The sequence below is a fragment of the Chanodichthys erythropterus genome, chromosome 5 (assembly GCF_024489055.1).
Source record: "Chanodichthys erythropterus isolate Z2021 chromosome 5, ASM2448905v1, whole genome shotgun sequence".
Classification (NCBI taxonomy): domain Eukaryota; kingdom Metazoa; phylum Chordata; class Actinopteri; order Cypriniformes; family Xenocyprididae; genus Chanodichthys; species Chanodichthys erythropterus.
Window position 1 is genome coordinate 8,662,966 of NC_090225.1, and position 26,945 is coordinate 8,689,910.

Here is a 26,945-nt window from a genome sequence, read left to right on the forward strand (position 1 = left end):
GATACTATTGACATAAACACAAGCAAACAATATACATAATCAAATAAATAAAAAAACACATGCAAACAATTCAGTCAAACGTACAAAAGTAGCACTCTAGTACAGGATTTAGGTTAAATATAGCCTAATATAAAGGCTAAAGTTATGAAATTTAATTCTTCCCTTAATATAATCGTTCTGCTCTGGAACAAGTAGCCTAATAGGCTAAATTAATAAGACCAAAGATTGCTTGTTGGATATAGGCAACCCCAAATTAATTTTTTATTAATTAATATTTCTTACCACTATCTACATAAGAGCTAGCGGCAAATACCCGAAGGACTGACAGAGATGAAGCTGTTCTCTGCAGGTTATGAGCGCTGAATGGCCGCTGACGGCCTGGAGCTTGCATCTGCAAAAGCGTCAAAACAAATAGTAAAATAGGCGCTATGCGTATAAGCCACATATTTTAGGTCTAAATAATTACATTCTTGCCTTAAAAACTCTTTAAACTACATTTCATGACATAACAACAGTAGATTTGCTCGACCGCCATGACAGTCGCCGCAAATGGAGTGATACAAATGGTGAAAAGGTACCAGTGCCGATACTCTAAGCCAATCAAACAAACGTGGATGAGCATTTCTGAATTTGTGGGTGTTTTCAAACTGCTGGGTGTTTCTAAATCATGCAATGAAAAGATTCACCTGACCCCACCCATAAACCTTACCCACACTCTGATGTAGGCAAATCTGGTAACGCTTTCAAAAACGCCCCTCTGTTTATGGCCTTGCTCACTGATCTGGTATCTCCTATCACTGTCCTGCAGAGACCTGTACTTGCAATCACACGCCTCTCAGTCAATCAGATTCGAGAACCAGAAAGAACTGTTGTATAAACACACACACACACACACACACACACTCACACACATTATGTGACAAGACCCTTTTAAGCCCCATTGTGCGTTATATACTTATATAATATAAAATATTGTTATGTTATATAAGCTTCTGTGTTTGTGCTCTTGTTTTTCTATCCTTGTGGGGACCAATTGTCCCTATGATTAGCTATAGTACAGCATGAAAACTCTAAATTTTGGGGGACATTGTGGTTCCTACAGTATAGAAGATAGCTACACATAGATAATAAATAGTAACTTATTTTACGCGGGAAACTACCAAAAGGTGTCTGTAGTTGGTAGGGTTATGGTTAGGGTGTAATAATTATATTTGTCTTAATTTAAGAAACACCATCATCATGTGAGACAACATCATAGCCCAAATTGTCTGATCTAGGTCTCCACCTAGTGAGCATTAAATGTTATTGCAGTTAGTTATTTGCATTCAATGTCCTAAATGCATTAAAATAATTACTTAAACAGTTAATCATCATTCCAATTCACATTTTACTGTTCACAATAGACGACAAACTGTAATTCTCCTCAATAATGTGTCTTTTGCTTCATTGTGAGTCTGTTGATTCCCAGCGTGTCAATTTACAGACACATGCCAGTAATTTGACCTCCCGCTGACTGCAGTGACACAGGAGGCAATCTAATGACAAACTAATGACACAGTCTCCTGGCAACAGCGAACGTGATGATTACACCTGTGGCTTCCATCTGCATAATCCCACATGCCAGACCACATCTAGAAGAGAGATTCAGCATTTATGGAAATATATTCTATTTATTGGTTAATTGTTTGATTTCATTAATCATTAATGGAGAAGAAACGAGAACCTTACCATGTAAGACTTCTCAAGACGCCCTATGTGAGTTCAGATGGAGTGAGCAGGTGGCTTTGCAGACATATGAATCTGCCCTGTGAGAAGGGTCCAGAGGGAAGGTATGACTTTGAGAGCATGGTTGAGACAGACAGACGTACGTTCTCCAAATTCAATCCTGGAGCCCAGATGCCTGATGAAAACGCTCCTCTGGCGCCGCTGCGTGACGATGTGACTCTAATAGATCCGTGCTCCGGTCAACTGAGTGCAGGGGCACAGGTGCGTCTGGAAGCAAAGAGCAGAACCCCATTCATTGAAACAGTTTACACTCCATCTGATCTCTGGGTTCCGGCAGGAGCACGAGACAGGCCTCAGACTCCTCCAACCAGACCTTCAGCTCTGATATATGACAATTCTGAGCACAAGAGGTGGAACTCCAGGATGAAACTAGAGGCTGCATTAAAGGCAAACCTTGGAGGTAACTGCAACCTTTTTGTTACAGGCCTAGAGTGGAGTGACTGCAGCAGTGTAACAAAATAAAACTGAACAGTTTCAGACTCTTGCATATTTATTAACGTATTCCATCTGCTTTGTCATCAGGTTGGACAAGAGCGCAGAGTATTAAACACCCCTCTGAGGACAGCCATGAAATAAATGCGGTCAGTCATAGACATGCTCAATTATTCATCTCTGCTACTGTAATAATACTCTTGTATGCTGTGTTCAAAGCTTTATCACTTTTAAAGCACTGAACATTAACTATTCATGTGAAATGTGCCTTAAAGAAATAGTTCACCAAAAAATGAACATTTTGTCATCATTTACTCACCTATTGTTGCTCCAAACCTTTATGAGGGTTTTTTTTTTTTTTTTTTTTTTTTGTCTTCCTTGGCACATAAAAAGAGAAATTTTGAAGAATTGTATCGGTTGCTCTTTTACATGCAGTTACCATTAACAGGCATGGAGCTTTCGATCTTCAAAAATGACACAAAAGCACCATGAAAGTATTAAAAAAAAATTGTAAATACAAGTCATGTTACTATAGTCTGAGAATCTAAACCATAATTGACTTTAAACCAAATTTCTGACCTCTCCTTGACGAATCTACCTGTATGAGAGATGCAGCAATTTTTTTTCTTCTTCATTTTACTTGGATGTTTTCAATAAATCGGTTGGAGAAAATATCTGAAATATCTTAATAATTTGTTCATGAATTGGTCTGATCTGGCTCTCAAGTTCTCAGTGACTCAATGACCATGTTTATATGCAATTAAAAAAATGTTTTATTTCAGGGTTTTTGCAGAAAGCGGCGTTCTGAAATGCCAAGTAAATGTCTTTTACCTTTCGTCATAAAAAAAGGAAAAAAAGATTTCTCCCATAGACTGTGGCTTATGCATTCTATTAATATGCATTCTTAAAGTCACAATGAAATCAAAATGGAATGCTTTCACCAGCACGAGGGCGGGACGACCTGTCACTCACATGACATCACAGCAAAAGCAAATCACAATCATCCAATCAGTTCCCCATGGACAAAATCAAGTCCCCCTACATTTGTTCTTGTTTGACAAGCCATTTCGCACGGATATATGTCACAATAGAGAAGCAAAGCCTTTTGCGACTTCTGTTTCATGCTGACTTTAAATGGTTAGTTCGCCCAAAAATGAAATTTCTGTCATTAATTACTCACCCTCTTGTTGTTCCAAACCTGTAAGACCTTCATTCATCTTTAGAACACAAATGAAGATATTTTTGATGAAATCCGAGGGTTTCTGTTCCACACATAGGCAGCAACATCATTGCACCTTTTGACGTCCAGAAAGGTTTTTGCGCACAATAAGTATTCTCTTTGCTTCATAACATTAAGTTTGAACCACTGTAGTCACGTTGACTAACCATGTTTTTAACCTTTCTGGACATCAAAAGGTGCAATGACGTTGCTGCTTATGTGTGGATCAGATACCCTCAGATTTCATAAAAAATATCTTCATTTGTGTTCCGTAGAAGAACGAAGGTCTTACAGGTGTGGAACGACATGAGTGCGAGTACTTAATGACAGAGTTTTCATTTTTTAGTGAACTATCCCTTTAAGGTGTGGCCCCATTAGTAAAATCTTGCGAAAAAGGTCTGTCTATTGTCGATGTAGCTCAGTGAAGCTATGCATAAAGCTCATGGGTTCACAGCTCACACAATGACTGGATTTCACCCATGAAAATTCACCAAACAATAGAAAATATGACCTTTACAGGTGTTTGAAATGTATTGTTTGCAGACTTAGGGTTACCATCTTCAGTGTGTAAAAAAATTCAGGAAAACAGACAATGTCACCAAGCATGACAATTCTGGACAAGTCACACCCAAATTGACCTGATAGACAATAGGTGCATCATTTCATCTTTTTAATACAGGAATATCCCAAAATTGATGGGATATATGGCAGACCGATTCTCTAGATCTCCAAAAAACACCAGTTGTTCACCTGCAGCAGTTCTGGAGATTACAGCTCACTGGAGAGCAAGACTATTAGTGAATAATGACTTCAATTTCAGTCTCTTTCTCACACAAAGCTTTTTATGTCTTCAGAAAATGTAAAATACACATGCACAGAGTCATTCAGTCTACTTTTATGATGACTTACTTTTATGCTGCTTTTGCATCTTTTTTGAAGCAAAGTCTCCTGTCCCCATTAATTGTAATTAAAATGAGCTCAATTTAGGATATTCTTCAAACATTTTCCCTTTTGTGTTCCATGGAAGAAAGAAAGAATTTTTAAACTTAACTTGTATGTTATATTTGCCCTATTTTGTCACACTTTTCGACCATAGGACATTTTCTAATAATGTGTCGTTTTGTCTTTTTACTATCCTTTTATAGGGTACAAGACCGTCTGTACTTTATGATAGCGTAGCAACGGCAGCTCGACAATACATCTACACTTCTGCAGCCCAAAGGTCTGAATGTATTTGTTCTAAAAGCTCCCTTAAAAGCAGAACTACAGCAATTTATTTTCCAAGACTCTCTCAACTTGACTAATTGATACTTTCTGTTCCATTTGTCTGTTTACACATTTGACAGACACATTTATCCAAAACATACAGTGCATTCAAGATATACTTAAAGGGATAATTCATCATTTAGTCATCATACTCACCCTCAAGTAGTTCCAAACCTGTATGAATTTCTTTGTTCTGCTGAACACAAACAAAGTTATTTGGAAGGATGTCAGGAACCATACAGACCGTGCCCCCCATTGACTACCATAATATTTATTTTTCCTACTATGGTAGTCAGTGGGGGTGATATCTTCTACTGCAATATTCCATTAAAAAAATGAGTGTTCATATCCCTTACGCGTGTGATTGTGTGGATGTGCTATGTATAGAGGTTATGAGAATGTAGACTGGGACTCAAAGTTACCTCCTCGCCACAAACCACCCACAACTACACTGGAAAAAATGGCTGACCCCGTGAGTCAGCGTTTCGTGCTGAAGCGATACCACAGCAGACCTGAGCTGTGGCAGGTGAGTCTGCTGCACTGGAAGTGATGTTACTTCTGCTGAAGATCTGAGACATTGAGAATGATTTCTTTACTTTCAGGCTATTGGATCCCATTGGAACAAACATCAGTTGCGTACCACATTTTACACAAGGAAACCCATAAGCTTGTAAGTGACTTAAATAACCCTGTAATGCATTTGGCAGAAACTTAAGTGACTTAAAGGGGACCTATAATGCTCCTTTTACAAGATGTAATATAAGTCTCTGGTTTCCCCAGAATGTGTCTGTGAAGTTTCAGCTCAAAATACCCCACAGACCATTTATTATAGCTTGTCAAATTTGCCGTCGTTTTTGTGTGTGTCCCTTTAAATGCAAATGAGCTGCTGCTCCCGGCCCACTTTCAAGAAGAGGGCGGAGCTTTAACAGCTCGCTCTTTGGTTGCTCAACAACAACAAAGCTGGAGAATCTCACGCAGCCAAAATGACAATAGTCAGTAACGGTGTTCAGCCTTACATTGTTCAAACCGGAGTCGACACTGATGGAGAGACTCAGGAAGAAGTTACAACTTTCAGAAGAGTCCAAATACCTTCTAAATGGTTAGTGGTCAAATTTATGTAGCTGCTGTGGAGTTGATTCAACTCATCGACTAGCATGCATTGTGCAAATCCAGCTTTGAATTGGCTCTCGGTTGTGAAGCAGTCTGACGTAAAATGACGGCATAGTAACAACACTCTACTACAACTCTTCCTCTTCTCTAAAGCAGCCCAACATGGCCTCACGCCCTATGTAGCATGTTCCCAGGGGCAGGGTTTATGTAAAATATAGGGTTAGTGATGTCACCAACCCGTAGTCCCTACCAGCCGTTTGTTGTAATCCTTAAAAAGCGATTTCTGTAATAGAAAATATCTGCCTTTGCAATGAACTTTGAGCGTTGTAACTTTGCAGATGTTGTTTATGCTCAAACAGCAACATTACACACTAACTAAAGTTAAAAAAGTGAAATCATAAAGGACCCCTTTAAATTGTATTCAAGGTGGTACACAGTTATCAGTTTTTGCTTTTAATCGAACCCATGACCTTGGCATTTCTAATACTATGCTCTATTGTTTGAGTTAAAGCTTTTTATTTTTAGGTTCTGAGCTTATAATGTTTACAGATTTATATCATTGTATCTGTGTATAATAAATTGTGTTGTTTCTGACTGTTGTTTTCATTTTACAGCACCAGTCCATGTCCAAAATCAGGCCATGTACCTTTATATTGGTAAGCAGATGCAGGAATCTTTAAAGCAATGTTTGTTATAAACTATTCAAAACAAATCAGTTGCATATACCTGTCAGTGTATTGCTGCTTAGTTATTTTCCAGTACATTTATTTAGGCTTTGAGAGATATTTGTGATCTCTCTGTACTGTACAGCGGTACGGTTGGCTCTGAGAACATGGACAGTGTGGACGTCCCAGAAGAAGACTTCATCCCTCTGACTGTTCTGCGGACCACAGTGCCTCCTCACACCCCTGCCAGCTAGTATGACTGATCTGTGTATCTGTGAATACATCATAACCATTCTACAGAACCATTTATATGGAAGATGTTTTGTTTTGTTTCATCTGTAGCCGAACTACTATACCTGGTTACACTGGAAAAGCCAAGTTTGACAGACCACAGACCTCAGCTGTCAGTTTCCCTTCTTTACCCTATACTCCACAAACAGCAGGGTAAGTCATTACAACATTTCAGATTAAGATATTTTGCTTTTTCTGCGATGGGCTGGCCATCTGTCCAGAATGTTTCCCTGCCTATGGCCCAAAACAATGGGATAGACTCCATTATCCTGCGACCCTACATAGGACAAGTGGTTTGGCACAAATAATCACTTTTCTGTTAATCAATAGATTTAACAGAAACATTTATCCAAAACTTACAGTGCAATCAAGGTTTTTAATTTTTTTAGTGCCACAATAACATATATGCTGGTCCAATGATTATATGCTTAAACTAAAGTTTTTCATGATATCCTACTGATAAATCTTGGAACTGTATTTGATGGTCATAAGGAAAACAGAGCTATCAGTGAGTTTAATGGTGTCTATAGCATATATATGTAAATGTTGACATATGTGTGTGTGTGTGTGTGTGTGTGTGTGTGTGTGTGTGTGTGTGTGTGTGTGTGTGTAAGAGAGAGAGAGACCCTGAACCACAAAACCATATGTAGCACAGGTATATTTGTAGCAATAGCCAACAATACATTGTTTGGGTCAAAATTATATATTTCCTATTTTATGTCATTATTCATAGGATATTAAGTAAAGATCATGTTCCATGAAGATATTTTGCAAATTTCCTACCGTAAATATGTGAGTGGATATGCATTGCTAAGGGCTTAATTTGGACAACTTTAAAGGTGATTTTCTCAATATTTTGATTTTTTTGCACCCTCACATTCAAGATTTTCAAATAGTTGTATCTCTGCTGATGTAATTTCTGATGATGTATAAATCTCAAAAAATTTACCCTTATGACTGGTTTTGTGGTCCATGGTCACACACACACACACACACACACACACACACACACACACACACACACACACACACACACACACACACACACACACACACACACACACACACTTGTAATTGCTGCTTGAAATAAAATAAAACTGAAATAAAAACTGTATGTATATATATATATATATATATATATATATATATATATATATATATATATATATATATATATATATATATATATATATAATGACAAAACACACACACAAAAAAAAACTTTAACTAAAATGAAAATATAAAAATAAAAACAAATTCAAAATACAGTTTTTTTTCAGTTGCTAACAAGCATTGTTCAATACCGAAACCACATTTTCAAAACTCTTCACACAGTCAGTTAAACAGAAGTCAATGCAGACCAAACTGTGAACCATTTTTCATTGCTTTCAGACAAAATGCATTTAGTTACCACACTTTTCAAACTTCAGGAACTCTTTTCGCATTCGTTCTCCACAACATGCAAAATACTATGTATTTTCAGCACAAATTCCAAGCATTTATGCAATAATTATTTTAAAATATTATCAATTTTATAGCCAAAAATTAAAAAAAAATAATCATTACAAGCTAATTGCAATTAGCCACTCCAATGCAAGAGAGAGAGCAGACTAGAGTCATCACTGTAATTTACTATAATGAACAACTACACATGTTGTTACAGTAATGTGTTTTTTATTATCATTGCAGCTCTGGAGTTTTTTCCCTCTTTTTTCACCTTTTGCTTATAATTTTCAAGTACTATATCCATATAAAAAAATGAAATTTTCATTAATTTTTGATTCATTCATGTTACAAATGCATTCAATAAAGTGAAATTGTGTTACAGTATTCTATATGAAGAACTAATTTATGTGGAAAATCATTGAAACTTTAAAAAAGAAAAGTTCATCATGTTCATCATTTCATTCATTATGTAATGCTTCCTGTTGTTAGTGTTTTTTAGGTCAGTGTGTTGTGAATGTAATGTGTGTTCTCTGAATGAGAATTGTTGCCAGTGTTATGTTGATCTGAGTGAGTTTTGTAGGTGAGATTAACTGTTTGGCCAACATTCATGCTGGTAATGCAGACTGTGTGAAGAGTTTTGAAAATGTGGTTTCGGTAGTGAACAATGCTTGCTAGCAACTGAAAAAAACTGTAATAAAAATAATAACCACAATAGTATCTAAATGATACTAAAATAACACTGCTCTGTACTGGAGTAATGAGTCACCAATGACAATAATGGGAATAACAAATATGTCAATAGTAAAGTGCTTGTGATATAGTAACTGCCGAATGTGCAAGTGACATCATGTGCTTCATTTCATGTAAATATTGACAAACTATGAGAAATATTAAACGTCCTAAAAATAGTAATCAGTTTATTTATGCAAAAAAGAACCTGGATGTGTTTTCATGAGATTCATCCTTTAAATAGAGAAATGCAATACAAATATATCTCAGTAGGTGGCAGCAGTGCTTTGTATTCAGAAAGTTCTTTTGTAAGTCAACTTTTGTGGTAAAAACCACAAACATACACAAATTCCCTGAAATAAGAAAATAATTTATAATTTTATAAATCAAAAAGAATATAAAGAATTTAGTACTCATAATTAGAATACTAAGTAAATGTATTTCCATTTGCTAAAAGCATAATGGTGATCAAGTGATGACCTAAAGGAGAATGCTAATAATTCTAGTCCGTGTCATTGCATGCATTCTAATAGTGCGGTATAAACGTGCCCTGTAGCAGTAAGCACATCACAGGATCACTCTGAAGAGGCGTTTCCCACAAACCATTGCAGTCACTTATCTTCTGATCTCTGTCTCTGTTTTTGCCTTAGTATATGCCATGTCAAACTTATTTTTTTTTTTCGAGCTCCTGCATGTTCCCCTTCTGTCAGAAGCTGAGCTCTGTGTCTGCCCTAGATTTACTGCTCTTCAACGCTCTACAGAATGTGGCCACGGCTGGAGGTGTGTGAACCGTGTCTCACAGCATCACTAGTAGACCTCAACATGACGTGTCAGACTTAACAAAGTTTGGGTCATTTTATTAAAACAGACAGAATGAATAAAGAGATGTGCTGCAGAACAAAAGTGGAAGTATATACTTTAATTCTCCACTTTTAAAATGAAAAAAGCCCAAAAAGTCATGAAACATTGTTATTGTCTGTGGGTTTGTGAAGAGTCAGATCAGACAGACACTACCGGGAACAAAACCAGCCAGCAGCACTCTTCCACCCTCCGTCTGCAACGGCAAAACGTCCTCGGCTTTCAGAATGAGTAGGAATGAGGCATCTGCAGCTCGAGTAAAGAGGAAGAAGGAGGAGGAGGTGTTTGAGAGAAGCACTGGAGGAAAACCAAACTCCTCACCCAGGGACCGGGTGGTTTTTTTGAAAACGTGTTTCCTAGCTGGGCCCCAGAAGAGCTGGTTTACCGTCTTTTTGGAGCAGACCTCTCCAGATGGCCCTATCCAAAGCTGAGCTGCTCTTGTTGCCGGTGGTAATCGTGGTTTTTACTCAACCCAGATCCATTTTCCTGGAGTCACCGGTGCTCTGAAATCTGTTTCCTTTGCCGATAAAACAGGCCTCCCATCTCTTTTCCTTACAGCAGAAAGTCAGCACCTTTACAACTTCCTCTAACTCTCTCCTACTCCTTATTTGGTGATAATTCAAATGTCTCCAAACTGTTTTTATTCCTCTGCAGCTTTAGTCGTAAGTCAGACTCTGACATTGTTTTATGGAAAATCGGACACAAGTGAATAACTTCATGACGCTCCCTTTTTCAAAGTATTAGTAAATAGATAAAGTAGTTGACACATAAGGTGTCTATGAACTTTTTCCATCAACGTCAAGATTTTAGGTTAAAATGTGTTTGAATGTATAAGAGAAGGTGTATATTTTAGGTCATGTGACTGCTCTAGTGAAAAAAATATATATATACTAAAATATATTTGAAATACTTTTTTTTGTGCTAAGTATACTACAAATACATTTACATATTCATGTGCTTAATAAAAATACCCTGCAATTTAGTATACTAGTATACTTAAAGTCTGCTAAACTGGAACAGCTAATTTTGTACTTGATGCAGTTTAATTGTGCGGAAGTAGTGCTGAGATCCAACTAAAGATATACTGAAGTATATTTGATTGTGCTAAAGTGGAACTATTGCAAGTATACTTTAGGCACAGTTTAAATATCTTGCATTTAAAGACATAATATTCATTAAAATACATTAATAGTGATATTAAAACACATTTTAGATGTAATATAAAAAATGTGCATTGTGCAGTAAAGAAATACTCCAAATAAAGTTTAATTATAATTTTGTATCAGTAGGTCTTAAGTGATACAGTATGTCAAATATGTTAATTGATTTGTTTACTTAGTATGAAATAAATGGTTTTTAAATAGATTTTGGTATAGGTTTTTTTTTTATTTTTTATTATTATTAGGGTGGTCACCAATTTAAATTTTTACCAATTTTTAACCTTTTTTCAGTCATTCGTTCAGGTGAAATGGTCTTGTGGTGTGACAAATTATAAATTAATAAATAAATATGTTACAGTGTGGCAACTAATTAATTATAATACATGTTATCAATTTAATTATAAATAATTAGAATTAATTAAAATCAATTATTTCATTTATTTTTTAACTGCCCATATATCATTTATTACATTGATTAACTCATTATTCCATGTTGAGTACAAGTCAAGCTTGTTTAACAACATTTGTAGCATGTCCCTTACCACAAAAAGTTTTATTTTATTTTATTTTACTTTATTTTATTTTAAAACGTTAGTTCACCCAAAAATGTAAATGTAATTTATTACTCACCCTCATGTCGTTCCACACCCGTAAGACCTTCGTTCATCTTCGGAAAACAAATTAAGATAGTTTTGATAAAATCCGATGGCTCAGTAAGGCCTGCATCTCCAGCAATAACACTCCCTTTTTCAATGCCCAGAAAGCTACTAAAACATATTTAAAACAGTTCATGTGACTACAGTGGTTCAACATTAATATTATAAAGTGACGAGAATACTTTTTGTGCGCCAAAAAACGAACAAACAAAATAACGACTTTATTCCACAATATCTAGTGATGGGCGATTTCAAAACACTGCTTCATGAAGATTCGAAAATTTACAAAACTTTTGTTTCGAATCAGTGGTTCAGAGCGTTTATCAAACAGCCAAAGTCACGTGAACTATTGAAGTTTCAAAACACTTATGACGTAACGAAGCCTCGTTTACTGAAATCATGTGATTTTGGCACTCTGAAACACAGATTCGAAACAAATGATTCTTAAAGCTTCGAAGCTTCATGAAGCAGTGTTTTGAAATCGCCCATCACTAGATATTGTGGAATAAAGTTGTTATTTTATTATTTTTGCCACACAAAAAGTATTCTCTTCACTTTATAACATTAATGTTGAACCACTGTAGTCACATGAACTGTTTTAAATATGTTTTTAGTAGCTTTCTGGGCATTGAAAAAGGGAGTGTTATTGTTGGCGATGCATCGGATTTTATCAAAAATATCTTAATTTGTGTTCCGAAGATGAACAAAGATCTTACGGGTGTGGAACGACATGAGGGTGAGCAATTAATGACAGAAAATTTATTTTTGGGTGAACTAACCCTTTAACCTTTCAATTAAAAAAGGCCACGTGAATTTCAAAACAGCAGAAAAGTTAAGTTTATAATTTATAAAAGCACTAAAAAGAATTCTTCTGTTAAAATGTGTGTATTATGTGAGCTGTCAAGTTATTCTTGTTATTGTTACAGCTGCATTTTAGACAGAAAAGATTAGTACGCAATATATATGTATTTTCACACTACTACATCTGTTAACATCCTGTTAACATCCATATTGTTATGTCTTGTGGCTATATGACTAAAACAGAGAGTATTTTAACATTTATTCAAATTTCAAGCTTTGTGGTAATCAACCGTTTTTGTGGTCATAAGTGCTGTTGATTGAACTTAACCTGTATTGAACCCAGAATATTCCTTTAACTTGAACATTCCCAGTTTCACCAAGTGTTCTATTTCTAGAAGCTGTCCTGGTACCTGGAGCTCCTCACACTATGGACACAAGGCCCCTCTATCAGGAATGGTCACCACTGTCCCTCCGGGAAACCCTTACATTCATCCCAAAGCCCCGGTACTTTCCATGAAATAATTCTAAAAGCACGGCATGTTCCTTAAAGAGAATAATAAACGATGAAGAAGTGTGGGAAATGAGAGCCTCCCTTTTCATGAAATCCAATCTGTGTTTGTGAATAGATCTATAATGATGCTATGTCAATGACTGATTCTCTGAGCTCTGAATAATGAGATGTTTTATTAGCATAATTTCCCTTGATTTAGATGAGTGCTTCTGAAAATGTGGAGGTTATGCCATTGTCTTAAACATTCGACGTGGGTGTGTGTGGGCCTACGTATTTGACTATATGTGTGTCCATGCGGATAAATGAGTGCATCATTTTCTCACAGATCCTCTTCTGCATACTTTTATTGCCTTGATACATTCAAAAAGCACTTAAAAACTGCTAGTGGAAAGAGCTACTTTGTGGTTATGCAGCAATGGCAATGCAAATAAAACTTTGCCTGATCTGATCTTAAAAGAAGACAAAAGACTTGCATTTCTGAAATGCTCTAGTTTTGCACCCCAAGAACTGTGGTTTGGAGAATAAAAGAAAGAATACCAGTGCAGCTTCACCTGCTTACAGGAAATAGGAACATGCTGGTTTCCTGTTTCCCCCTTTGTCGTCTTTGCACTTCAATGTTGAAAACAGTCCGCTCTGGAAGCAGCTCAGTTGAATCCACCAGTTGAAAACACCTAGAAAACACCAACTAGTAAGAATCAACATGTATTTATGACTGAAAAAGTGATCAAAAGTCAGTACACAGGAGTAGAGGAAATTGTTAGATGTCATTGTAATTAATGCTTTGCGCTATATGTTGAACGTCAAATCTGTTTTTGGGCAGTGGGAAAACTTTCTCTGTTTTCAGTTAGTTTGACAGCTGAGCCATGGTGGGAATAAAACCCTCTCTGTGGTATTTCCAGAGATGGAGATGTGGTTAACAGATAACTAACGTCCATCTTGAGGCCAATGAAAGGGATCAGACTTGTCTTTTGTTTCAGGGTCTGAAACGCTTTCTCTAAGGTGACCTTCAGCCCATCGCTATGAGCCCGTTAGACAAAGTAAAGCCCTTTCCGAGAAGAGACAGACTCAGCACGATAGATTTAAGTTGTTGAAACAGCCACTTAAGTTTACGAGATTTTCCTAATTATCTTTTGATGTAAAAAAGAAAGTCAAACTCGCCAAACTCGCTGAACAACGGTAAATGTGACCGCGCATGAAAATTGTTGAGTTTGAATCATTAAATCTATAGCTCTAGTTTCATTTTATCCATTATATCCATTGGGAGGATTTGTTGTCAAAGGTATGGTTTAGCATTGATACAGAAGCACCTGAAGCAGAATAGAGTCAGGAGGTTGGATAGAAGGGAGTTTAGTTGTACCATTTACATTTAACAAATGCTTTAACTTACAAATGAGGAGAGCAAAAAGCAGATAAACGAACAAACGTTATTAAGCTATAGACGCTATTAACTTGATCTCATATACCTCTGACTTGTGTAGATAGTTAAATCAATAATGGATTAGTTGTTAAAGTTATAAATTAGGTGCATTAGGTTTGGTAATAGTCCAGCCAAGAGCTCGAACAAGGAGTTGTTTAGCACGAATGGCAAGTAGCAAGTTGTGATGAAGTGTTGGGATGGCAGAAACCACAAGCAGTTCTGTCTTGGCAAGGTTAAGTTGAAGGTGATGGTTCTTCCTCCAGCAAGAAATGTCTTTCAGGCAGGCTGAGATGAAAGTAGCTACCACCAGTAGGAATGAGAGGTAGAGTTGTGTGTCATCAGCATAGCAGTGATAGGAAAAGCCTTGTTTATGTGATGTCATGTAGATGGAAAAGAGAAGTGGTCCAAGCACTGAGCCCTGAGGCACCCCAGTTGCTAGATGTTGTGACTTAGAGTGTTTTCACACCTATGGATCGCTTGTTTTGTTCCAAAACAAGGACTAAATTTGTTACAATGTTGCAGTTTCTTCTTGGTTCGGTTCGCTTTCACATGGCAACATTTCAAAGCATACCAAAATGCGTTCAGGCAAGTCACATGCGAGTACAACTGTCCTCTTATTGGTCAGAGTTTTCGCTTCGTCATCCACCAAAATAATGATTGACAAGCTAGCTCCATGAGCTTATTGTGGCTTTATTTGTAACTGTCGAGACACACACAAACACTTTATAAATGTAGCCGTCTCTCCCGCAATTAAATTATATACTACATTCATATTTGCTGCGGCAAATTCAAACCCGCGCTCTTTCTCTCTCTCTCCGTCTCTGGATTTCCCAGAGCTGTCTAGTAAGCGACCTGTTGTCCGTGTGTCTGTCGAGAGAGACCATTTGAATTTTATAATGAAGCAGAGCGGGAATTGAGACTTCGTCGGGACAGCATTCGCACGGAGAAGTGTAATTACACAACAGAGGCGCTCGTTAGTTTTCAGATATGGTAAATAATGTGCTCACTCACAGAATCAGACATTACTGCTTTTTATATCATATTTTCCATTATGAAAATTATATCATTTGGTTCGTTGGTCAGTTAACTGGGTCAGATTGCGTTCACATCTCAAGCGAACCGCTCCAGAGTTTGTTTGAAAACGTACCGAGACCACCTCTTCAAGCAGGTCTCGGTACGTTTGTTTGGTCCGCTTTTGGTGCGCACCCGAGTGCGATTGCTGCTTTCACACCTGCCCAAACGAACCGCACCAAAGGGGCAAACGAACTCTGGTATGATTCAACCGAACTTAGGGTGCGTTCACACTTTTCATGTTTGGTTCGATTAAGGGTGCTTCACATTAGCACTTTTGGTGCGCACCCGGGTTCGATTGACGTCAGAGTTCGGTACATTTGGATGATGTGAACACAGTCTTCTGAACTTCCACTTAGGGTGCTTTCACACTTGGTTCGATTGCCTGGACCGAACCCGAGTTCGATTGCTCCCCCCTCCCCCTGCCCCCACTGGACTGTGTTCACATTATATTATTTCTGTCCGACCCGCGGTTCGTTTGCGTCATCAAACCAGCAGCTGTTTACTCCGTTGCTTAGTAACGACGGCGCAGGAGAAGGTAGCAAAATGCATAACGTTGCTCTCCTCACTTTCATATTTTTGTTTTTGAACCGTTGGTTTTGTTCATAACGGCTCTTGCGTCTATCTGCCGCGACTGTACAATGCTGAAGGCGAGCAGAAATAAGAAAAGCTACGCTACAGCGCTCTGTTTGCAGCACGTGACTCACGCTCATCGGGAAAGTGAGTGAAACACACACAAACTCACATTTTTATCAAATAATACAGCATTAATAGCGGTTCACTTCCGCAATTTGGTACGTTTGCATTCATATCAGAAGCGAACCGTACCGGAGTTCACTTGAACCGCACCCATAGACAGTAAAAGAAATGGACACAGCGACCCCATTGGAACTCAATTGAGACAAGTGAAGCCCATTTTTAGCGATTTTTAGCACTTCCTTTTCTGACGCGCAGACTCAAACTAAGCTTGATGACGTCAGCAACCTGTCTGACAGATGTAAATCTTCTAGTAGCTGTGCGTGCAAACTGCCATCGTTAATCTTGCAGAGACGGCGAGCTTGAGCCGGGAGTTCTTTGGCGTGAGTGAGCAGGAGTAAGTATTCTGATTAATTAGTTTGTATAGTATTTTAAAATGTAACGCCAGTAGGCTTCTCTCTTGACGTCTCCCCGATTGCCTGCGAGCTTCTCTTCTTGTCTGTACGGTAACTTCTCTTCTGTGCGACAGAGAGTCGAGTGGTTATGACGCAGTCGTTAGCTTATTTTTACAAAAACTGTTTCTACGGGGCCATAATGTAACATAGAAGGTAATGGAGCCCTTTATACATTGTCGTGTATCTTTGGAAATAAATAATGGACAAATGGAGTCTTTAAACGCCTCAGATGTAAAGTTATTCACTGTCAAAGTGACGCCAAAATGAATGGGAGTCAGTGGGGATGCTAACGCAAGTGAAGTTCTGCTACAAGATTGCGTCACCCGGCCGACTTCAACTTCCGGTCGACTTCCTTGGGCACTGACCGCACCCCAGACCACCCTTTTCACATTAGCACTTTTGGTGCGCACCCGGGTTCGATTGACGTCAGAGTTCGGTACGTTTGGATGATGTGAACATGGTCTTCTGAACTCGGGTACGCACCCGCAAACCGTACCCGAGTCCGCTTAAAAAGGGTGGTCTGGGGTTCGCTTCTGATATGAATGCAAACGTACCAAATTGCGGAAGTGAACCGCTATTAATGCCGTATTATTTGATAAAAATGTGAGTTTGTGTGTGTTTCACTCACTTTTCCGATGTGTGTCACGTGCTGCAAACAGAGAGCTGTAGCGTAGCTTTTCTCATTTCTGCCCGCCTTCAGCATTCTCGGCAGATAGACGCAAGAGCCGTTATGAACAAAACCAACGGTTCAAAAACAAAATTATAAAAGTGAGGAGAGCAACGTTATGCATTTTGCCGCCTTCTCCTGTGCCATCGTTACTAAGCAACGTAGTAAACAGCTGCTGGTTTGATGACGCAAACGAACCGCGGGTCGGACCCAAATAATATAATGTGAACACAGTCTAGTGGGGGCAGGGGGAGGGGGGAGCAATCGAACTCGGGTTCGGTCCAGGCAATCGAACCAAGTGTGAAAGCACCCTTAGACACCTTTTCAAAACAACCTGACGGACCTACCTGAGAAGACCTGAAGCTCTTTTATTAAGTGTTGTGACTCTTACCTGAGTCCTGCGAGTGCAATGCTGTACCATGTGAGCAATCATGCAAGTTTATTACATCAGAAAATCCATACATATGAAGATGATTATTTGATTCAAATGTCAAAATGTATTGGTTTACAAATTATGCGCTATGGAAAAAGTGTTTTGAGGTCATAACATAGTATTGTGCAAGAACCACACAAAAATAAGTCTTTATTTATCGATAATCTCCCCCTTGTAATTATAATTTGTGTGAAAAGGCATAAAAATAATTTGTGTTCATGTTTTGTAATAACTGGATTCAGAATTCATTAACCTAAGATACTAAATCTACTGCAGCTGCTGTTTTCAGTAAATATGATAATTCACAGAAATGCCTCCTTTTATATTTAAACTCTGTCCGTTCTTACTATTAGCATCTATCTTTTTTTTTAGCCAAGCTCACTGCACCAATCAAAAAGCTTCCCCCAAATTTAGAGCCATGATCATTTTGACTATACTTTTCTCCACTCTTCTCAGTTCCTTGAGCTTAGTCTTTTTCTTGTCTACATCGTATCATTGGCTCAATTTTCAAGATGGGGTCACAAACATAATGACTGATTCAGCGACAGTCCTTTAGGGTCTTCACCATACTCGCTCGGCCGAGAGATTAATTTCCCTCCTGCCGCTTAGGTTTTTTTTTTTGTCATTTCCACATAAAGAGGCTAAATGTCAAGCATGCCTGACTCCCTCCAGTGACACATCTATTCCCGCAGATAATTACCATAAGGAAATTGATGCTTTAGTGTGCAGAGGGGAATTTAATTTACTCTGACATCCCCTGCATAATGCTTTCCCAAAGAAAGTGAGATTTTTCGGCCCCAGATTAAGAATTTAAATACAGCAGACTATTAAAGTGATTACCAATCGCAAACATCTCGGACTTATTTAGGTAGTTAAACCAATTATGGATTACATGTTGTTGGAGTCATGAATTAGAGGGTGTGAAAGCTGCTCAAAGATCCATGAAATAAGCAATAAGAGGATGTTTATTTGCTACTGGATAACTTAAGATAATATGTTTAATAGTTCTTGTTTCTCCAAGGTGAAATTAGTGAATGTTCATCTTATCAAATCCAAGAGCTAGTGCTTAGTAATAAGTGCTAAGGAATTTCTGCATTAGGTTTCAAACAATGAACTACTATTTTTTTTTACAGCATTTATTAATCTACGTTAACATTAATTTATACTATTGCTCATTGTTAATTTATATTTGTTGATAAAACAAAACAAAGGATAATTTATACAACTTTATTTAATATTAAAATGTATTATTATATGTAGAAATGAACATTTACAGCATTTATTTAAAACGTATTATACATTTTTATTTTGATTGTAATATCTAATGCTAACATGTTGCATTACAAGAATTTCTCAAATGTTGTACTTTTAGTATGTTTACCCGTCTTTCAAATGTAACTTTATTTGGAATGCAAAAACAAATCCATTACAATCAGTTATACATTCGCTACCTAAGTTAAAATTAGATTTCTATACCTGTGCAACCCTATAAGACAAGCAGTTCTGAGAATGGATGGATAGATGGATGTTTTATAACTTCAAGCAAGTGCACTGATGTATCTATATAAATCATTAGTACTAGTTTTACATTTGTTGGCACTTTTTATTTACTCCCCCAAATTTATGTCTGCATCCCAGTTTGCGTGCCTATGTACTATTCTATGCCATGTTTTTGTATAAATAGTGTGAGTAGAAAAAACTCCAAAAAGAAAAAGTACACTTTAAATCCCAGAATGATGCCCTTAAATAACCAAAAAAAAGGAAGTGTGGAATGTGGGACACTTCATGCACTCATCTGTTGCTTTATGTAGCCAAATCAGACTCTGATGCTGGATGACAAAATAACCTTATAAAAGTCATACTCTAGACCAGACTTCCTCAAATCTGTTCCTGGAGGGCCACTGCCCTGCAGAGTTTAGCTCAAACCCTGTGATTTTCTAGTGATCCTGAAGACCTTGATTAGCTGTTTCAGGTGGGTTTGATCAGGGTTGGAGCTAAACCCTGCACTAGACCATGGGCAAACTCAGTCCTGGAGGGCCGCTGCCCTGCAGAGTTTAGCTTCAACCCTAATCAAACACACCTGAAACAGCTAATCAATGTCTTCAGGATTACTAGAAGGCTACAGGCAGGTGATTTTGATCAAGGTTGGAGCACTAGACTGTTGAGAACATAGTGCATATAAATCCATAGTGTGTAGTGCATTATTTGGGCCATAACTAAGAACTTTTTTGTATTTATTTAACTTTTTGCAGAAAACGTAAACTATTATCACACAGCTATATGTATAAAGTAGGATCTATATTATATCCAACTTTATTCACATACATACGCACTGTAGAAACCATTTTTACTCTGTAATTATTTGTGAAATTTACTAGCAGTTTTCTAAGAAACACAAATACACTGAAATAATGTGAAATTTTTGAAGTAGAAACACTGATAGTATTTTCTTATAAAATGTACTCCAATAATCTGTTTTATTTACAACTTTGAAAAAGTGATATTCTACTGTATATAGCAAACCTCAACTGCCTGATTTTCTAATTTGTCAAAATGTATCGTCCAGCTCTCTATATAAAGTTGGTTAAGTATTTCATCCTCATACGTGTAGTACACTTGAGTAAAGTGATTTATACTAAAACAAATATCAATGTGCTTGTTTATATCATCACAAAGTGAAATGAATCATCCAGCTTTATACTCTAAATGCAACTATAAACTAGATATTAGGATATTATGAACATTAACATTAATTTTCTGTAAAGCTGCTTTGAAACAATGTGTATTGTGAAAGCGTAATGTAAAAACATTTGACTTGACATGACATGACATTAGCCTGTTAGAACTTGCACTTTTTTAAATAAATAAATAAAACTTAAACCCAATGGCATTACAACTGAAGCATTACAAAAAAGAATATGCGTATTCTTTAGGGGAATATAGAATATTAGATCAAATTTAAGGTAACACTTTACTTCGATAGAGTATTAGTAGACTGTAAATGTCTGCTAAGACTTTATATTGAAGCTCATCCATAGACATTCTACTGATTATAAGTAACTTTGCAAGTATGTCAACTTGTTCTACTCAAACCCTAACCTATAAGCTAATACTCTGAGTTAGTTGGCATGTAGTTGTAAATTAATAAGAGCTAGCTGACATGTAGTTACTTATAGTTAATATTTATAGTCAAATTTTTAAATTATTTATAGAATAGAATATTAATAGTGGCAGTGTTGGGTTTAATGCATTACTAAGTTATTCATTACTGTAATTTTATTACTTTTCCTTTGAAAAAGTAAAGTAAGGAATGGCGTCCCAAATGACGCACTATACACTTATGCACTATGTACTCATCTGTGTAGTGCATGAATTGTATAAGGTTATTTTGTTATTTAACATTGGAGTCTGATCCCCCCTCCCCCTCCGCAATGTAATTAAATCTGCGACAGTTGAGTGCATGAACATTCCGCACTTCGTTTTTTCCATTGATTTAGTGCATCATCCGGGTATTTAAAGTGCACTTTTTCTTTTTGGAACTTTCAGTGTGAACGCACTACTTGCACTATTTATACTTAAAAACGTCTTAGAATAGTGTATAAGTACGTGAATTGGGACGCACCTAGGGATTACTCTTCATTTTTACTTCTGATGCAGTTGCATTAAATACTTAGTAGACTAGAACAATTCAAAGACAAAATATATGTTTTAAATGTAACCTTTTACCTTTAAATACATTGGTCAGTTCAAGAAACATTCATGCAATTTTTTATTACTTATATGAAAGAATTAAAAGAGTTGTTTATCCGTGTGTTGTTCAACTGGTTGGGATTGATAATGGATTTAGAGTGTGATTACTAATAAACAATACTTTTTACAGAGAGTAATTATTGCAGTAATCTAATTACACTGTTGAAGATGTAATTAATAGCTAATTACTTTTTTAGGGTAACTTATCCCAAAACTGAATAGCAGAAAGAAAATTGTTAATGAATTGAAAATGTATCTAATTAATGTTCAACACATAACAGTCCAAAAGTTTATTGCCTGAATAAAACACATTTATTATCATAACCCCCAAAAAGGCTATGCATGCTCTCAGCCATAGCAGTTTGTGCGAGTCATCATGCACCTCCGTGGCTCTGCGAGTCTCTTCTCTGCTCTGCTGGCAATGTCTGGAGCTAGAACACAGTTTGCTGAGTCACCCTACACCAAAAGCATTCCCTCAATGTCGTCTCTGGAGATTAGACTGTCCCTCTGTAATGTCACAGCCAGTTTTTACTCCGTTTATTATGATATCACAAGAAGAAAAACTTTCTGCCTCTCCAGAGGGTCACAAACCTACACAAATAACAGGTTGTCCTGAAAAAAACAAGCCACCATCATCCAGGGTTCCTGTTTCACCCCACACCCAACAGCCTGAAAAAGTCCTCCTGGAGACAGGAGATAAGAGTGGCCTCCTTCTGACTCAACATGACTCAGCACCAGCAGCTCCTGAGATATGGCTACCTGGAACGGTCAAACATTTGGATCACTGGGAGAGGGAAAAAAAAAAAAAAATTATTACGGCACTACCACAGCCATGAGGCAATGTACCGGAAACGTCATTTAAAATATAATGACAAAACATGGGAATTAAATAACCCTATTTGTTTAAGCCAAAATTGCTTTCTAACTCATTATTTATTGACTATTTCTATAAATATTAATGCAAAAATTATATCTCTTTGGATGATTGGTAGCAGTATTGTTAGTACATCCATTCTGAGTGTAATGATATATTTTAATAAAGTAATATTGAACAAGACATTGTAAGCTTATAGAACCATTGCCACCAATGGTCAACCATCAACTTAGGCTTACGATGCTTTTGAGAAACACAGCCTTGGTCAGTTTGTACTGTCAAAATCTTATGAAAATTGTAACTGTTACTAAAACAAATTAATGGATATGCAAAAGACCTCATTTAGAGGTATTTTAAAAGCACAATCAAACTCTATGCACTAAAAGATGCCATTAATAGACTTGGTCTGCTGCTGTTCCTCCAAACGTGAAGTACCCTTCATTCAATAGAAACTGACAGGATGTTCAGCTTTCATATCAAGCAACATCTTCTTTAATGCCATGATGTGTGTTTTCTAAAAATCTAATTGAAATCTCAGAAGATACAAATCGGTCAAGTGCGATTTGAGAGTTTTGTAGTGCACCTTTAGAAGAAAAGGTACAAACGTAAAGGGTTCTGTCAGGCCTTTTAGGGGTTTCCATCCTGAGATCATTTTATGGATTTGGTTTTAATTAATTTTATTTCATTTTTGACTTTATTCAGTTTTATAAATTAAACAGCTTGCTTGTAAGCATATTATATTGAAATCCTTAAACATGAAAGTAGCCTATTATGTCATCATTTAAGACATTTCTCCTTACAGAACATTTTTGCAACAAAGGTTCTTTAAAATTGAGAAGAGAACCCTAGGTTTGGTTTCAACGGCAACAACATAAATGTTTTGTGGCCCAAACTTAACTTTGGGTACACCTCCACAAAAAAATTGATAACAACAGAGTCCAAAGTAGATTATTTCTGATAACAAGCAAAATAAGTAAATTACATTAGCTAGCAAGTTAAAACTATGTCTAGCCAGTATTATTTTGGGGTACCAGTAGAAGTAAAGAATCGCTATACTTGGCCAAACTTAAATGCGACAAAGTTACTACCAGATACGTTCTATAAACATAGACCGGAAGTTAACTTCGGGCCAGGTGCATAAACATGGCAAATTAGATCATATTTAACTTAAATTGTATGCATATGGATGCAGAGTTTACACTGGAAGTAGATCTCCACCTTTTATTTCCACCCTCTAATCCCCCATAGACAATATGCAAAGCCTTCTAATGCATTGGTCACACTTTAATTTAGGGTCCAATTCTCAATATTAACTAACTATTAATTATGACTTTTGCCTCAATAAACTCCTAATTACTGCTTATTAATTGTCAGTAAGGTAGTTGTTAAGTTTAGGTATTATGCGATGTAGAATAAGTTCATGCAGAATAAGGCATTAATATGTGCTTTATAAGTATTAATAAACAACCAATATCGCAGTAATATGCATGCCAATAAGCAACTTAATAGTGAAAATTGGACCCTAAGCTAAAGTGTTACCCATTTTTTATTTAATTTATGGCTCTTAATGAAAAATGTAACATTCAGTAAAGACAACAAAAGAATAAGCCGCTTTTATTAGTTCTAATCTGAAGAGTGCTCATATTTACTATAACAGCCCTGGGACTTCACTGTTTTGTATCATATCCATTCACATCGTTCCAGATCAGAGTATGTTTGGTGCGGAGCAGAAGCTGAAGTTGGCAGTGGACTGTGATCGCCCATGACTCTAACTGGTTTTGTTGTCAACATGTCTGAGATCGACCATAATCACAAGCCGTGCTAATATTTAATACGACAGCACTCTTATGTTGTTCTTAAATAAGGTATTTTAAATGATTTGAAATCAATCTGTAAGTTTGATGAGGCCCTCTAGTGGGCTCCGGCCCCTCTGCCCTACACAGCAATTAGACTAATTAATGAAACACTATGTAGTGCACTTTTCCATTTCTCATTTAAACAGACATCATTTCACTTCTCATTTAAGAAAAGTATTCTTCCGACATCACTAAAACAGGTGACACGAGATCAAGAGACCCCGTCCCTCTGAGAGAGAGAAATAAATAAATAAGAAATGATCAGTCCACTGTCCTAACCCGCCTCATCCCATCTCATGCATGGCTGCCAGTGATGGTCTACTGGGTGTCAGCTTTTATTGGCACGATACAAAGCGAAGTGCCAAGCTCCGCTGCCTCGATTCCCCGAGCAGACTCGGCCTCTGGAATAAAAGCTTGCAAAATGTCTCGCACGAGCACAGAGACATAGCAATGCTGGGCTGGAAGGAGGAAGTGCAGTGGAGAGGGGAGGGACCGCGCACAGAGTTCCAGACTGCTGCCGCGGCGCTGAGAACTTGTGCGCATGGAGCGGCGGGGGACAGCTGGAAGAGCTTCATACTGCAAACTCAAGGAATAGCAGGTAAATAACCCTCACGGGCCTTTCCAAGTGACACATGTCAAAGAGTTGATTAAAATGTACAATTTAAGTAAGTGAGAGAGAGAAGAACTGGCGTAATGGAAGTTTTTGTCCTGAACTCTGTAGCAGGTGCAAGCGCTTCATATCCTCTTGACATGGCGAAAGGCGTGTTCGTCGCGCGCGTAAGCGTAATTACATTACTTTTGCGCAGGGCTTCTTCATCAGTAGTTTTAACTATAGTTGATATGTTTTACTTTTCTTCCCTTTTTTCTTTTCTTTTTCGCCTCATCGTTTCATTTTTTCCAGTTTTCCATATGGAAAAAGTTTCCCGATGTCCCAAACGTGGAACTGAGTGGAATTTTTTCCAGTAATTGAATTGATAATGACATTAAAATATAGGACATGCATTCCTTAATTATGTGCGTTGTTAATATTTCGTTTAAATTCAACTTTAAACGTTACTTTCATTATCTTACCATACGCACCTGTTGCTCAGTATGAAAATTCCTCACTATTTTTAGCAATATGGAGTTTTGAGAACACATTTTCTTTGAAAAATAAAAAAGCCTGTTTTAATAACATCCCCATTTTTTTTATCAGTAATATGTCTGGGGAAATTTATGAAATCGAAAAGTTTTGTCCTTCCAGCTAAGAATGTGTTTTTCAGAAATAGGTTTTAAAACGTTTGTTTTCTTCGTTATGTTAGAACAGAATCTTTTCATTCATTTCACTTTCATTTTTACTCGATTTTCTTCAGTAATTAAAGTCAAAGTGGTTGAAACCTAATGTGATCCTTATGAAGTGATAACAAGCAAGTTAGTTTTTACTTAATAATAATAATAATAATAATAATAATAAAAGATATTAGGCTATTTTTGTGAGCATTTTTTTTTTACTATTGTTATTATTATGTGCAGTGATAGACAGGCGAAAATGACTTACACGATGTCTTTGGTCATTTCTTTCTCCGTGGATGCGTGAGTGTCTCGAGTTTCTCTTTTGTGCCCTTGTTTGGTTTCTTGTACACTCGTTAGTGCTCACGGAACGAGTCATATGTGCAACACAAGAGAAACGGCATTGATCGATTGTGTAAAAATACCGCGCGCGAGACACAACACTTCTCACATTATTAGAGAGAAGCGATTCATCTAACTTTTTTACTGAGAAAAACGCAAATTTATAGACAAACAAAGTTTATTTTACGAGGATACGAATAATTACCAATTAAATATAATTATCAAATCTGTAATGTAGGCCTTCAAGAAAACAATAACCGCTTTTTTTATACTCCAGTTCAGTTTTTAACTTATTGAGGCGATTAAAACAACTTTAATCTATCTTTTAAAGAAAAAAAAAAAAAAAAAAAGGATGGCTTTCACATCCGTTCACTTAAAATAACAGTTTCACAGTTTATGTTTGTAACTTTTGCGCATCTCAAGAGCGTAATACCGCCATATATGACAACATTTATTGCACTTTGTTTCAGGCATGTATGAATGTAAAATCTATTTTACACGTTAATGTGGCACCTTAAAATGTGCGCAGAGAAAGAGAGAAATGAAATGATGAAGTGAATAAAACGAGTGTTCTCAATGGCAGTGTGGTGAAGTGTGGCCAATGTAAATGAGGCTTCTAAAGTGAGCTTCTTTTATTTCTGTGACAGCCTCAGAAAGCAGTTCCTGCATATCATCTTTGAAAGATAGCAATCACTCTATCCTACGCCCTTAAATGTGATGAAATCCTCACTGATGCAAGGCAGGCCAGTCAGTGGATATCCCATTTGACAAAAGTTAGAGAGAGAAACTAAACATTGTTTAGAAGTTCAGCTCTCCTAATTAGAAATCATAATTTTTTACAGTGTTTATACCATTATCCAATATGGACAAACTATGCAAAAGAGCCACATTTGTCATTTCTGAAGGCATTTTTATAATTGTTTTATTGATGTTTATTTTTATAATATATATATATATATATATATATATATATATATATATATATATATATATATATATATATATATATATATATATATATATATATATATATATATGGGTGAATTCAGCATAATTGGGACACTTTTTGTCCTATTCCTATTGAGATGATTTGAAAAAAAGTGTCCTAATCAACCTGAATTCACTATATATAAATATATATATATATATAATATAAGATAAGCCTAATATTTTTTATTAAGAAAAG

At 36.7% G+C, this 26,945-nt stretch overlaps 2 protein-coding genes and 1 long non-coding RNA gene across 7 annotated transcripts in view; 2 read left to right on the forward strand and 1 right to left on the reverse strand.

Annotated features, from left to right (window-relative positions):
* The first annotated feature begins 1,653 nt into the window (after positions 1-1,653).
* LOC137019979 (protein SPMIP7) lies at positions 1,654-13,520 on the forward strand. Its single transcript, XM_067385141.1, is given in 9 exon segments — positions 1,654-2,185; positions 2,308-2,366; positions 4,582-4,658; positions 5,090-5,228; positions 5,305-5,372; positions 6,427-6,468; positions 6,623-6,730; positions 6,820-6,921; positions 12,814-13,520. Coding segments are annotated over 9 exon segments (1,254 nt in total). The 3' UTR covers positions 12,941-13,520.
* Positions 13,521-21,693: 8,173 nt separating this feature from the next.
* Positions 21,694-26,637, reverse strand: LOC137020408 (uncharacterized). The gene is made up of 2 exons (XR_010895193.1): positions 25,686-26,637; positions 21,694-22,202 (listed from the first exon to the last, which is right to left on the reverse strand). It is a non-coding gene; the product is annotated as an uncharacterized lncRNA (long non-coding RNA).
* Positions 22,209-26,945, forward strand: part of ikzf1 (IKAROS family zinc finger 1 (Ikaros)) — a 30,695-nt gene continuing 25,958 nt past the window's right edge. For all 5 annotated transcript variants that reach the window (XM_067385896.1, XM_067385898.1, XM_067385897.1 and 2 more), the window contains exon 1: positions 22,209-24,746. In XM_067385896.1, coding sequence (XP_067241997.1) covers positions 24,449-24,746 — 298 coding nt within the window. In that variant the 5' untranslated portion in view covers positions 22,209-24,448. The remainder of the gene's footprint in view (positions 24,747-26,945) is intronic.